Genomic DNA, 12,161 nt, shown 5'->3' with positions numbered 1-12,161 from the left:
TGGACCGAGTGATCCCTGAAATCCCTTCCAACCTGGTATTCTGTGATTCCATGCAATAAATTCTTTTCCGGCCTCCTCTGGGCAGAGCGGTAGCTTTCAAAAGGATGCAGTGACAGGTTGTATAAAGCCACAAACACCCTGAATGCAGAGTTTCTGTTTGAAACATCCCTGTCAGGAGGTGTTAATTGGGAGACTTAGCTCAGACCACGGCTATAAACAGCTGCCGAGCAGTCTGCTGATGACCACCTCAGCCCCACGCCTGAGGCAACGGGCGGCTACCCAGGCACCGCGGTAGGTAGCCGGGATGCGTCACCCAAGCCCTGACCGCTCTGCCCTTGCGACCGCAACGCGGGGCCGGGCCACAGCCTCCCGACGCCCCCCGGGAGGCTCTGCGGCGCCGGGGAAGGGCGGAGGAGGAGGAGAGGAGGAGGAGGACGAGCTAGGAAGGCAGGCCCGGAGGTGACCGCCTCGGCAAGGCCGCGGTGGCCCACAGCCTCCGCTCCTCCGTTCGCCTTCGCTGGCGCCGGGTAAAATGCCCGCAGCCGCCTCCCGCCCCACAGGGCGCAAGTCAGGCGGGATCGCCCGCGCTCCCGACCCCGCTCCGCCAGGCCTCAGCCGCCGCCGCTCCCGCGCAACCGCTCCACGCGCACGCGCGCGGGGCCACGCGCGCGTCCGTCACCCCCTCCCTGCGTCGCCCCAAGGTCACGTGGCGCCCGGGGCGAGGCGGGACCGCGCCGCTGAGCTGGCGCGCGCGCGCGCTCGCCCGCTCGCGCCACCGCGGCGGCGCGCGTCCCCCGCCACCTAGCGCGCGCGCGCGCGGACGGGCACGCGCTGCGCCAAACCCCGCCGCCGCTTGGCGCAGTTCGCCGCCAGCCGAGCGCGGCTCCCCCCGCCCGCCTCTGCCCCGGCCGGCCCCGCGTCCCTGCCCCGGCCGGCCCCCTCCATTCATCCGACAGATCAACCGACAGACCGTCCGCCCGCCCGCGGCTGGCGCCGGCCCCGCCGGGCCTCGCTCCAGGTAAGCGAAAAGGGGCCGCTGCCGCCGGGTCGGCTCAGGGAGGGGGCGCGCACGGGGCCGGTGTCTGCCCGTGTGTGAGGGGGGGGGCGGGGGACGGGGGCGCGGAGGCGGGTGGCGGAGGGCCTGCCCCGGCTGCCGGCCCGGCCTCGGTCCCCTCCCCGAAGGAGGCTCCGAGCAGCCACCGTTGAGCCCCCCCAGCCCCTTGCCGCCTTTCGCCGTCGCTGGGCAGCGGGGCTGCCTGGCCCGCCCGCCCGCCGGCGCTGCCTGCGTGCCCAGCCGCTGCCCTGTGTCCCCCGCAGCCCGTCCTGGTTCCCCCTCCCGCCCCCTGGCAGCCAGGTGTGTGGATAGACCCAGGGTGAGGGGAGCCGCGACTCTCGGGGCCGCGCTGAGTGAGCCCTGGTGCGGCGAGGGCGGTGTGCCGCTTCGGAACGGCGGTTTGCCGGCTCCGCTCGGCGGTGCGACTCTTAAACGTTAAAAATCGCGATACGTGCCGCGCTGTCCCGGCTCCTTCCGTTCTAGGGAGATGCATTTCTGAAACTCAGGCGGTTGACTTGTGTACCTGCGGGGCACTCCTCCTTTGTTTTTTATGTTTATCCCTACTGGTGTAGGGAATATGAAGTATTAATCACTGTAAGTAAGTACACCGTCTGCATTTTTTGTGTATATATTTGAGGTTTTGCCAAGTGCACGTCTAAATGAACTTGTATGAACTGCATTTTTCCTGAATACGTGTAGCAGACATCAATGATTTTAATAGAGCCAGACAATATGTTGTTTAAACGTGTGCGTTTCCATCTAGCAAAATTATGTCATAAATATACCTGTGTTTTGGCTGCATGTGCATCTCTTCTGATTACTTTTTTTTTCTAAACAAAAACCCATCGTCGTTACAAGAAACATAATCATATATGGTATTATTTAGGATACTATCAAAGGAAGAGATGATAGGCGACCCTACAGAACTCAGTTGTTTGGGGGTTTTATTGTTTTGGTTCTTCAGCATTTCTCAGGACAATTTTGAATACTGAGCTCTTAATTTTTGCATAATATATTGAAAGAGGGAAGAAATGTAGTGTAATACACCTCTTAATAATGTACAGATATTAATTAGTTGGAATGAAAAATCAGAAGTCACAAAATTACTTCACTTTGTGTTAATAAAGTGTGGGCTTGTCAGTCACTCAGTAGATACCTAACCATTGTTTTTAGCCATACCAGGCAACTACCTCCAGGCAGGACCATCGGTTGTGCCTTCTCCCCTAGCCCCTGCTACTGTTTCTTTGCATCCCAGAACATCCAGGAATGTAAACAGTTTTGCCATCTCTTACAAAAAATTAAGGAAGATCTCTTGAGTGGAGTAAGGGAATGATCTGTGAGGTGCTCTGTGAACACACAGTACTATTATATAGCAGAATATTCAACAGATAAACTAAGAAGTTTCTAAATTAACTCAGAATGTCAGGAACTTTGAATGAAATGCTGTATTGTCTGGTATTCTTAATTACAGTAGGAATAACTAGATAGTGGTGAGAGGCTCTTGTAAGCAATTACAGTATTAATTTTTAAACTTGTAGCATAACTTTTCAGTTAAGTGTATCAAAATGTTTGGAATTTTTAATGGCCTGTAAAAGAGGTGGTGTTTGAACATGTCTTGGTACTTCTTGATTTCTTACAAAATTTTTTATTACTTACTTGGCTGACATACATGTAAAATGTTCCAGTTTCACAGCGCAGAGAACTTTTTGTGCTTTCTCCCTAATTCCAGCGTTTCTTTCCACTAGTGTAAAGTCATGATCAACTATGGGGAGACATAAAATGCACTTGCTGCGCCTGACATCTCCTTAGGTATCTTGAGGCCCAGAATAGCCCTTCTTTGCATGACATGCTTTATGACTTGGTCTTTACCCCAGAGAACTTGCAGTCTAGATCAGATAAAGCTGAAAGGGTTTTGTTCAAAGCCACACTGGGAACCTCTGTAAAATCAAGAGGTTGAATTAATTACATTTGTTTTTTTCTTCCTGGAAGATGCTCAGATGGTTAATACCTCAGATCACAATTTTCTCCTTTTCCAGTCTTTTACATCTTAAGTGCAAGATCACAGCATATAGGAAACCAGACAGTTCTTGAAGGTCTGTGTGTGATCACAGAATATCTGAGAATATCTGTGCTGAATTAGAACATATTTTTTTTTAATAAAATAGCTTTGGTTTATATATAAAGTAACTTCTAAACATTGTGTATATCGTGAATTGGAAATACATTGTACATAACTGAAAAGGGATGAAAGGACACCTGTTGTGAGAGTCAGTGCTGCATATTACATATATCCTCAGTGAAAAAGCTTTCAGGCTTATACAAGCAGCAGGTGATATGTTTGTGATCAAATTCAGGTCTAAAATGTATACATTAGATGTCTTCATCGCATACCAGGGAGTTTCTGAGGGTGTAGTATAGTAGCATACTGTATCCCGATGATTTTTGCATCTGATAATGCTGATCAAGAGTACTTCCTTTATGAACCTTTTATCTCGTTGCAGTTGCATTTTAAAGAGGTTTTCCAGTAACACAAATATGTCATATCTGTAAATTCCTCACTGTTATATAGCTAAGCAGAGATTTTTAAAAGAAAATTGTAAGTAAAATTGTCTACTTCAAGCATAGTAAAAATGGTGCTGCTTTTGCAAATAATGTTGCACTTAAAAATGAGTTTTTATTCTGCCTAGCTGCTATCTCATCTTGCGTGTTACAGACACTCTAGTGTGTAGTAACATTATTACTTACATTTCAGTTTGTGCAGGCAGTCTGATTTAATATGGGACTGTCATGCCAAGTCAAGCCAAATTGTCTTTGTGTGAGGATGAAACTTAGCACATTTGCGAGGAATTTTTAAATTTTTAAAATTTTTATAGAATTTTTTTTTTTCAAGGGTATTTCCAAGTAAAGGATGCTAGTTTTCCCTTCCTAGTTTTTTATTGTTGCCAGTTTCTTTAAGCTTTGCAGTAATGTAATGTGACAGTAACCACCGGAACTTGTCCCAAGTCACTCTTTTCCTAACACGAAGGGACACTTCCTCATCGCTGCTGTCTGCATTGAGTGAATGGATAAGATTTTTAACTGAGGAACTGGCCCTTTTATTTATCCAAAGTGCCTAAATTCAATACTAGAAATGTAAATATGTAAAACAATATTAGAAAAGTCTCCAGTGTACCATGTGACATTTTTGTATTGGTCTAATGTGGCTGAAATAAGCACATGCTAAGCTAGTCTTAGGCCCAAGTCTTTAGGTTTACTTGTGGTTTTTTTCAGACTGCATAACTGTCTCCTTGGGAAATGTACTTCAGTATTTATGGTTATGAAGGGCCGTTTAAAGGAAATGTATAAAGAATTCTTTGCAAAATTTCTGTCAGAGAAGTGCTTCCAATAATGAATTGTATCTGAGATTCCATTAGAAATGAAATTAATTGTCTCTCACTTGGTTAATGATAGAATTTAGTTTGTGACGTGAACTGAAATACGATGACTTTAAAAAAAATCCCCAAACTTAAAGCTGTTGACTCCCCAAATGAAAAGTGTGCATGTTAACACCAAGGAGAAATCTGTGAGGCTGCTTTACAGGTTTGTCATGTCCCCTATAGACAGTGCAAACATGCTGTGTGATAGGGATGAACAGATATATCCGTTAGACAGATGTGATCTCTGTGTTCATTAGATCTCAATAAGGCAAATAGATTGTGTTTGGTGAGTGAGTAAGCATATGCTAATTTGCTCAGCCATATCTAATTTTCCCCATTCCTTAATCTCATGCTATGAATAACTTTGTGGGGGAATTTTAGCATTTTTACCTGAGTCTCTAATAAAATAGCCAAGTCTTACATGCAAATTAAATTTATGGATGTGGTTCTGTTTTGGTACATGTTCATAGGTTCAACAATATGAAGAGTCTATTGAGTAAAAAAAGGTTTCTTGTTTACATACCCCCAAAAATTCTTCATGTAGTGTATTCCGTATATGCAGTTATCAGAATAAGATTACTTCTTTCTTGTCAACCTGAAGATATGTACTAGTCTCAGATCTTATCTTCATGTATATGGTAAACAAATTATTCACCACTAATAGATCAAGATGCATTTCATACTTAAAGACATGACTGTGTGCTTTTGCTTTGACTCTTAAATCCCGGAAGGTTGTAAGAAAATATAAATACACCTGAGGCAGATCGGTGCCTGGAAAGAAACCTTTTTAAATGGAAAAAATAGGGATTGCTCATTAGGGAAATGCTTAGGGCTTTCTAGAAACATACAGGAAAAGCTTCATCTGTTGTCTCTCATCTCATGTAAAAACGAGATGGATGGAATAAGTTCAACCAAGGATGATGTGGCTGTAGAAGAGTCTGTGCTGCTGGAAATAGGTGTGTCAAGTGTGGCAGGCACTTGTGCGTGATACGGTCCTACAGATTCCAAAGAGGTGCACTCTTGGATTAGCCAGTTACTACTTTTCAGTGGCTTGAAAGAAGTTAAGGTCTTCATATACATAAGAACTTCTTGTGTGCATGTAACCTAAGGTTTTGATTGAACTGATAGTTTTAACAGTAAAACTTACTTTATGGACTCTTAAAAGTATTCTTTGTTCTCACTGAAGTTCCTTCGTAAACAGAATAAAAGGTAACTTAATTTATGGTGTTTTTTTTTTTTTTTTTAATACAAGGAAAGATGCCACAATACTGGAATCAGATGATTAATAATAGATTATACAGATATAACTGTTGACACATTACAAAAGGTTCAAGTCCAGATAAACTGCGGATTTCCTTTCTTGCTATTTTTTGTGATTAAAAAATACGTAAGCTGCATTGAAAAAAGTATTCCAATTTAAATGTCTCTTGCCTCCACCTGACAGGAGATCTTGAAAGCATTGAATTTACCATCTTGCATCACAGATGGAAAACTAGACATTTGATTTTATTAATTTTTTGTATCACTGGTGTTTCTTTAACATCCGTTAACTGCTTGGATTCTTGTACAATGCTGTTACTTGTGATAGGGTTTTTCCATTATTTTTGGGATGGCTAGGAATTGTGAGTAAAAGCAAGTAACGCTGCCTTTTAGTCTTTTTCAGCTTTTCTGAGAAGAACTTGATTTTTAGTTGCATATTGCTGAAGTTGAAAATTTAATTTAAAGTTATATATTAGCCACCTTCAGCCTTTATGTGGAAAATTTTAGCAAGTATATTCATTTTTGTATAAGAAGTGAAACTTGATGGTATGTTTACTCTCTACTAGAGCAAAAATTAGCTGGTTTTTTAGAATTCTTGTGTCCCTTTCAGAAGGGATCTGAGGCCAGATGGTCTTCATTCAGTATGTCTTCTGTTATGTTTAAATTTATTCTATTTTGGCAAAGTTAGCCTTTAAATTAGGTCTAAAAGCCCATATTGAGCATGGATAGACTTTTGCAGTTAAAAGTAACAGAGATGCTGTGTTGGATATATTTTACCACAAGCTGGAATGAGAAGAGCTTTATTTCCAGTTTCAGTAAGCAGATGCTTCAGACCAGGGCTAGGATCAAGAACTTGGGGCACAGGAAAGTGTTTTCAGTCCCACTCTGACTTTCATAATCTCAGTAGAATTGGGAACTCTTCCACTTTGTTTGCACCCTTTGTAAACCTTGTCTACAAAATATAAAAAGTGCATGAAAATAAAGAAGTGTGGTGGAATTTAGGAATTGGTGTTGAGTTCTGGGGAGAAGGGACCTTTTTCAGTGTCAGGATGTGGTGTGAGACTGAGAACTGTGGTGCTTAAGTCTTAGTTGATAGTAAAATTATTTGGGGCAGGATGAGGTGAAGTAGACATATGGGATACGAACAAAGGTTGTCCCATACTTGCTGTATCTATTAGGATATGTTAACTGGAGAAGGATTTGTCTCATTCATTTGTCTTAGCATCGTTACCCTGATCTCGGAGTGAATTGTGATTGTGTACTGATAGAAAGAAGCTCATGTCTGTAGGATTTCTGCTTCATTCCTTCCAGAATTTAGAATGACATCTACTGATGAAAGCTGGGGGAAGGTCCTGTAGCTGTGTTCTGGCCACGCTGGTTCTACAGTTCCTATACAGTACAATTAAATCACTTCAATGTAACTTTCACAAGCAAACTATGTGGTGGGTTTTTTTTGTAATGACCATCAGGGATATGTAAATTTAACTGTGCTAAAACCCCCTGTAGTCTTAATTCCTAATCTCCTGGCCTGACTTTTCCATTGCATAGGTGAAAAAAAAAACCCTGCATCTCTGGGATGCTGTAAAACTAAATAAATGCAGTCAAATATACTATGAAGGTTACTATAGAAAAGTACCATTTAAAAATTGAATCATATTTCCCATCAGGGATTTTGACTAATAAGCAATGGGATAAGAAGTGTAGACCCACAAAGAGCAGAGAAAAAAAAAAACCATAGGATGATGAGTGATCTTTGTCAGCTTTATTAACTTGCATGAAGCTAGTGAAAAAACTCATTTGTGCATTCTCAGGCTAAACCACAGTAAAATCTGCCCATGACAAAAAGCTGGATTAAGGTTGAATGAAAACCGTTGCTTCTAGTACTTCAAAATTTGGGGTAGTTGCTTTTCAGAACTAAAGCTAATTTTCCTGTATAAAATGTAAACAAATAACATGGTACTTAAACTTACTTGGAGGGAATTATTTTATTTACCTTATTACTACTGAGAAATAAAAGAGAAGGAGGCTTACTAAGTGTGCAAAGCTTATTACCTGTCTAAATCTTACCTTACTGCAGTGACTTCAACTTTTTCTGTATTCTAGAAAGTCAGTTTTCTAAAATAGATTTAGAAGCTTTGAAGTGTCAATCTGAAATACTGAAAAATACTCAAAATAGATAAAACAGAAAATTATACACAAAAAGACAACAAAGCTAAGTCAAAAGTGTTTGAAAAGAAGCACTGTCTTACAAAGCTGGCTTTCATTCTGCTCAAAACTGGTTTTTGCTGTATTTTAGCAGAACACACGTGGTAAAGGAATGATGAACAAGCAGAGGAAAACTGAGTATGTCTAGTAATTCTTAATATCCTATGAAAATATTGTCAGGTCTGCTAACACACACAGTATTTTTTCCTGTGTAGAGCCACATTAAATATTAATTTATTCAGTGTATAGAAAAGGGCCCAGAGATGGTAGGAGCTTGTTGCAACTTTACTGCAGATAGAACAATCCCAACACTCAGTTTATTGACATCAAGAGTGATTTAGTTCTGTCCTTAAGTGTAGCGCATTAATTATTTTGGAAACCTACAAGCCATTTGTCTGCATCCAGTAATGTGATTCACTGTCCTTGCATCAGAGCCTAGTGCATAAATTTACAAAATTTAGAGGACAGAATAAAGATGGTAGTAGGATCTTGGATTATTTTTTAGCTTGTAATTCCAGAAGTAGTCCTCCACAGTCTTCTGTAGCAGACACAAAGTAACACTGTGGGGGTTGAGAGAAGATGTATGGATTTAAAATAATGAGAATATGTCTATGTTGAGGAGAAATTAATGGTCCTCAGAGAATGTCTCTCCCATTCAGGGGTAGAACTGTTTTGTTTTACTACTATACTTCCTCAGTTCTTTCACCTATCCATGATGCTGTTTAGAGAAGTAATGACACTTCAAAATTGCTCAGATCAGAAATTAATTCTTATTCCCAGTCATGGAGCTAGGTATACAGTAAGCCTGCATGTATTCTTCACACACTCAACTTACAGTGCTGTAACAATTCAGTTCAAAGAAAGTAGGAAAATTTCCACAGAAAAAAAGATGTTTATTTTGGTGTATATTGTTTATGTATGATTTAGTATAAGCTTGACACCAGATCAGTAGTCTCTTTACTGTTGCAATGCAATTTCAAAAAGGGGAAGAAACAGCCCACAAATACCAGACCCTGAAATGTCACCAGATTTGTCCTATAAAACTGGACTGGCTAGCCCAGTAAAACCATCAGTGGAGGGAGTGGGCACATGGAGTGGCAGCAGGCACCCTTGAATTAGGTGTGCAGCAGGCTGAACTAGGACTTTGAATGCTGCTACAGGTGTTAGAGTTGCAACAGTGGGCGAAAAGTGAGCTAATGTAGACTTTGCTTAAGAATCATTAACTAAATCCCTGTTTCTTTTCGAGGGAGCCTCAGCTAAAGTCACGTGACCTGGTGTAAAACAAGATCATTACCTATCAGTGCAAACATATGGCAAAGTCTGCCCATGTTATTACTTATCTCAAAGAGTGCAAGGGGGCTGTGACATTTCAAGCAAAGCCTATTGGTGAGAGAGTTTCTATGTGAGCTTTCTTAAAGAAGCGCTTCCTTTTTAATCATCATGCTGCGTGGGAAAGTATAGCAAACTTTTTTCTCTAAGAGACCAGAAGATTTACATAATTCTTCTGCTTCGATGGAAAGAGAAGAAATGCTGATACAACATTCCGTTATGGCTGTAAGCTTTACATTTACCTGTACTGTGGAAAGTTAGTTTTCTGTTTTCTGGGATGCATTTCTCAGAAAAGGATGGTTTTGACGATGACTTCAATAGCAGTGTTGCTGTCCATGAAAGGGTTCCTTCTGGAATCTTGGTGAGTTTGACAGATTGATTGCTAAGTTATGGGTATGTAATTTCCTATAGCATAGGTAAAATATATAAAAATTGATTGCCTGTATTTCATAGTATGTGTAAGACTTTAATTAGGCATTCAACAGACTTACTTTGTTTCCCATTTTTGTTCCATGAGTGCACTGTGCAGTACTAGGAGCAATCCTAAACACCAATTAAAATCTTTACTTAGGAGCAAAGACATTTTTGTTTGCTTGTTTTTGCTGAGTAGACCTGATGCTACAGTGGTCCTGTTTCACATGGTTATTATCCCCCAGCCCCCACCCCAATCTTTTCAGGGTACAAAATAGAAACTAGTAAAACACTTATTGAAGGTTTTCTCTGGTTAAGGAAAGCTCCTGCCTCATAAATATATATACATGCAAATATAGGCAAGATGAAATAAATTGAGGAAAGCCATTGCTATGCATGTTTTTTGTTTTGTTTTCCTACCTAATCTCTTGAAACAAATGCAACTTCTTTACTGTTTACATCATGTGGCATTAGACTATCTCTTAATCCTCTAAATGTATCTCAAAATAAGTGGTATGTATAAATACGTACTCTCTTGTAAGCAAAGATCTACATTTAAGTAACACTTTTTTTTGCAGCAGTTTATGCCCTCTAAAGCTGTATCTCTGCTCTAGAGCAACCTGATAGTTTACCTTTGAGTAACTTGCACTCTTCTTTTTCTGTTGTTGAACTGGACATCTGTAGTATTCATGTTCACAGGAGTGCACCTGTATAAAAGGTGTTGGCTTTAAGAATACAAAAAATGCAGTTTACTTTTACTAAAGCAGTACTCCAAATTCACAGAAAACACAAATTTGTGGACAGTCTTTTGATTATATCTTGCACTTGTATATGGATATTACTGAATAACATACAGTTGTTCAAGAAAAGGTGTTGGTTTTATAGCAGCCAAAATAACATATTTGTTAATGGTACGTAGATATAATTCCTATCCACAAAACCTCCTGATCAAGTTATGCTAATGTAAGCATTTTGTGGCGGTAAGTTTTGAAAATTTGGCCATCTATCATGTAGAGCAAGTTAGATACTTAATCTGAGCTGTAGTGCTGTTTAGTCATTATTTCTGAGAGCCATTCTATTCCTCATTGCTGTAACATGAGGAAATCAACAAACATATGCAGGGTTAATTTTAGTTTAATCGATTTAAGTGTTTTATAGATGTGGGCACAGAATTCTGGTTTTAGTTCTTGAACTTCCAAAGTAGATATTTTCTTATTTTGTATTTATTGTTATGGTTTCTCTCTCTCTCTCTCTGTTTCACTTTTTGCCTTTTGCAGTGTAATGGCTTCTTGCCAGAAAATAATCTTTTTTATGATATAGGACAGAGAGATCCTTTCCTCCATTCCAATTACAGTTGCACTTAGCTTAGTAGTATTAATATATTCAACTATAAGATTTTTTCCAAACCAGGTAGTATTGCACGAACATTAAAAAAAATCAATCTCTGGAGCTTCAAAAGTCACAGAACATATTTTTCTGCTGTGAGACCCTAGGTATTAATAGTGTTTTAATTTGCTATCCTGGAAGAATAAGCAGTAGTTAGCTACATTAACTTCAGCTTTTGTACGGTGTTCTGGAATTTGACTGCATCAGGTAATGTATATACTCTGGATATCAAAATAAATAAAACTTAAAAGCTAAACAGTATTGTGAAATATTGCTGCACTGCCCTTTCTTAGCTTGTCTTGTACATTAGACTTCTGCCTTGAATTGTAGCACTTGAAATTGGCATGCTTTTTAGGTTCTTAGAACAGGTTATGAAGGTGTACTCCTCTCTGGTTTTCTCTGCTTTCAGACAATGACATTTAGCAAACGTTTACTAAGCATGAAATATCAAGGAAATACTTTGTTTTACTGGTTATTCTGTGATCAGACTATATCTATTGCACTTGCGAGGATTAACACAATGACATTTTACATTGTTCCTTGCTACAGTCAGATTCAATACTGCTCACCACAAGTTTTTCAACAATATACAATAAAACTTAAAGCAAAAAAACCCTCAAAATTTTAAAATCTCCTAGCTGGAGTTCTATTGACATTTGAGGTAAATTAAACATCTCATGTTTCTCAGGTTTGTAGTGACACTTTACTTCTATTTGATCATTTGCTTGCTGCAGTTTGAACCTTCTTAAATAACATGTTTATCTTTACAAAGTGAACATTATGTTAAAAGCTGAACTACAACCTGATAAGCAATAATATACATTAGTTTCTGTTCTACAATTTTGTTTGCTTACAATGTATGAAACAATGTTTGCATTAAGACTTGGATCATAAAAAACTTCTTTCCTTATAAACATTGTTTTTAATACTCAGTAGGTTCAAAAGTTCATAACTCTTTCACATGTAACAGATTATTCTGTTTATGTATGATCATAAAAGTGGCTGTGCTGTGAGCTACAGAAATGTGAGATCTATGAGATAACTCACTATAGGAAAGCAAGAATATATGCAAAATAGGTGAATGCTTCAGTCCTGTTTTT

General features: G+C 40.1%; 1 protein-coding gene across 5 annotated transcripts in view; it reads left to right on the top strand.

The window, feature by feature from the left end:
• The first annotated feature begins 835 nt into the window (after positions 1-835).
• Positions 836-12,161, top strand: part of LPIN2 (lipin 2) — a 45,995-nt gene continuing 34,669 nt past the window's right edge. For 2 of the 5 annotated variants that reach the window (XM_074899133.1, XM_074899135.1), the window contains exon 1: positions 915-1,018. Coding sequence is in view for 1 of the 5 variants with exons in the window: in XM_074899132.1 (XP_074755233.1) it covers positions 9,542-9,625 (84 nt within the window). In the remaining 4 variants the exon portion in view is untranslated. Of the gene's footprint in view, positions 1,019-9,541; positions 9,626-12,161 lie in introns of those variants that run through there. The other 3 variants (XM_074899134.1, XM_074899132.1, XM_074899131.1) reach the window with 3 other exon arrangements.

The sequence above is a fragment of the Athene noctua genome, chromosome 2 (assembly GCF_965140245.1).
Source record: "Athene noctua chromosome 2, bAthNoc1.hap1.1, whole genome shotgun sequence".
Classification (NCBI taxonomy): domain Eukaryota; kingdom Metazoa; phylum Chordata; class Aves; order Strigiformes; family Strigidae; genus Athene; species Athene noctua.
Note: the sequence above shows the minus strand (reverse complement) of the source record. Positions and strands in the feature narration are given on the sequence as shown.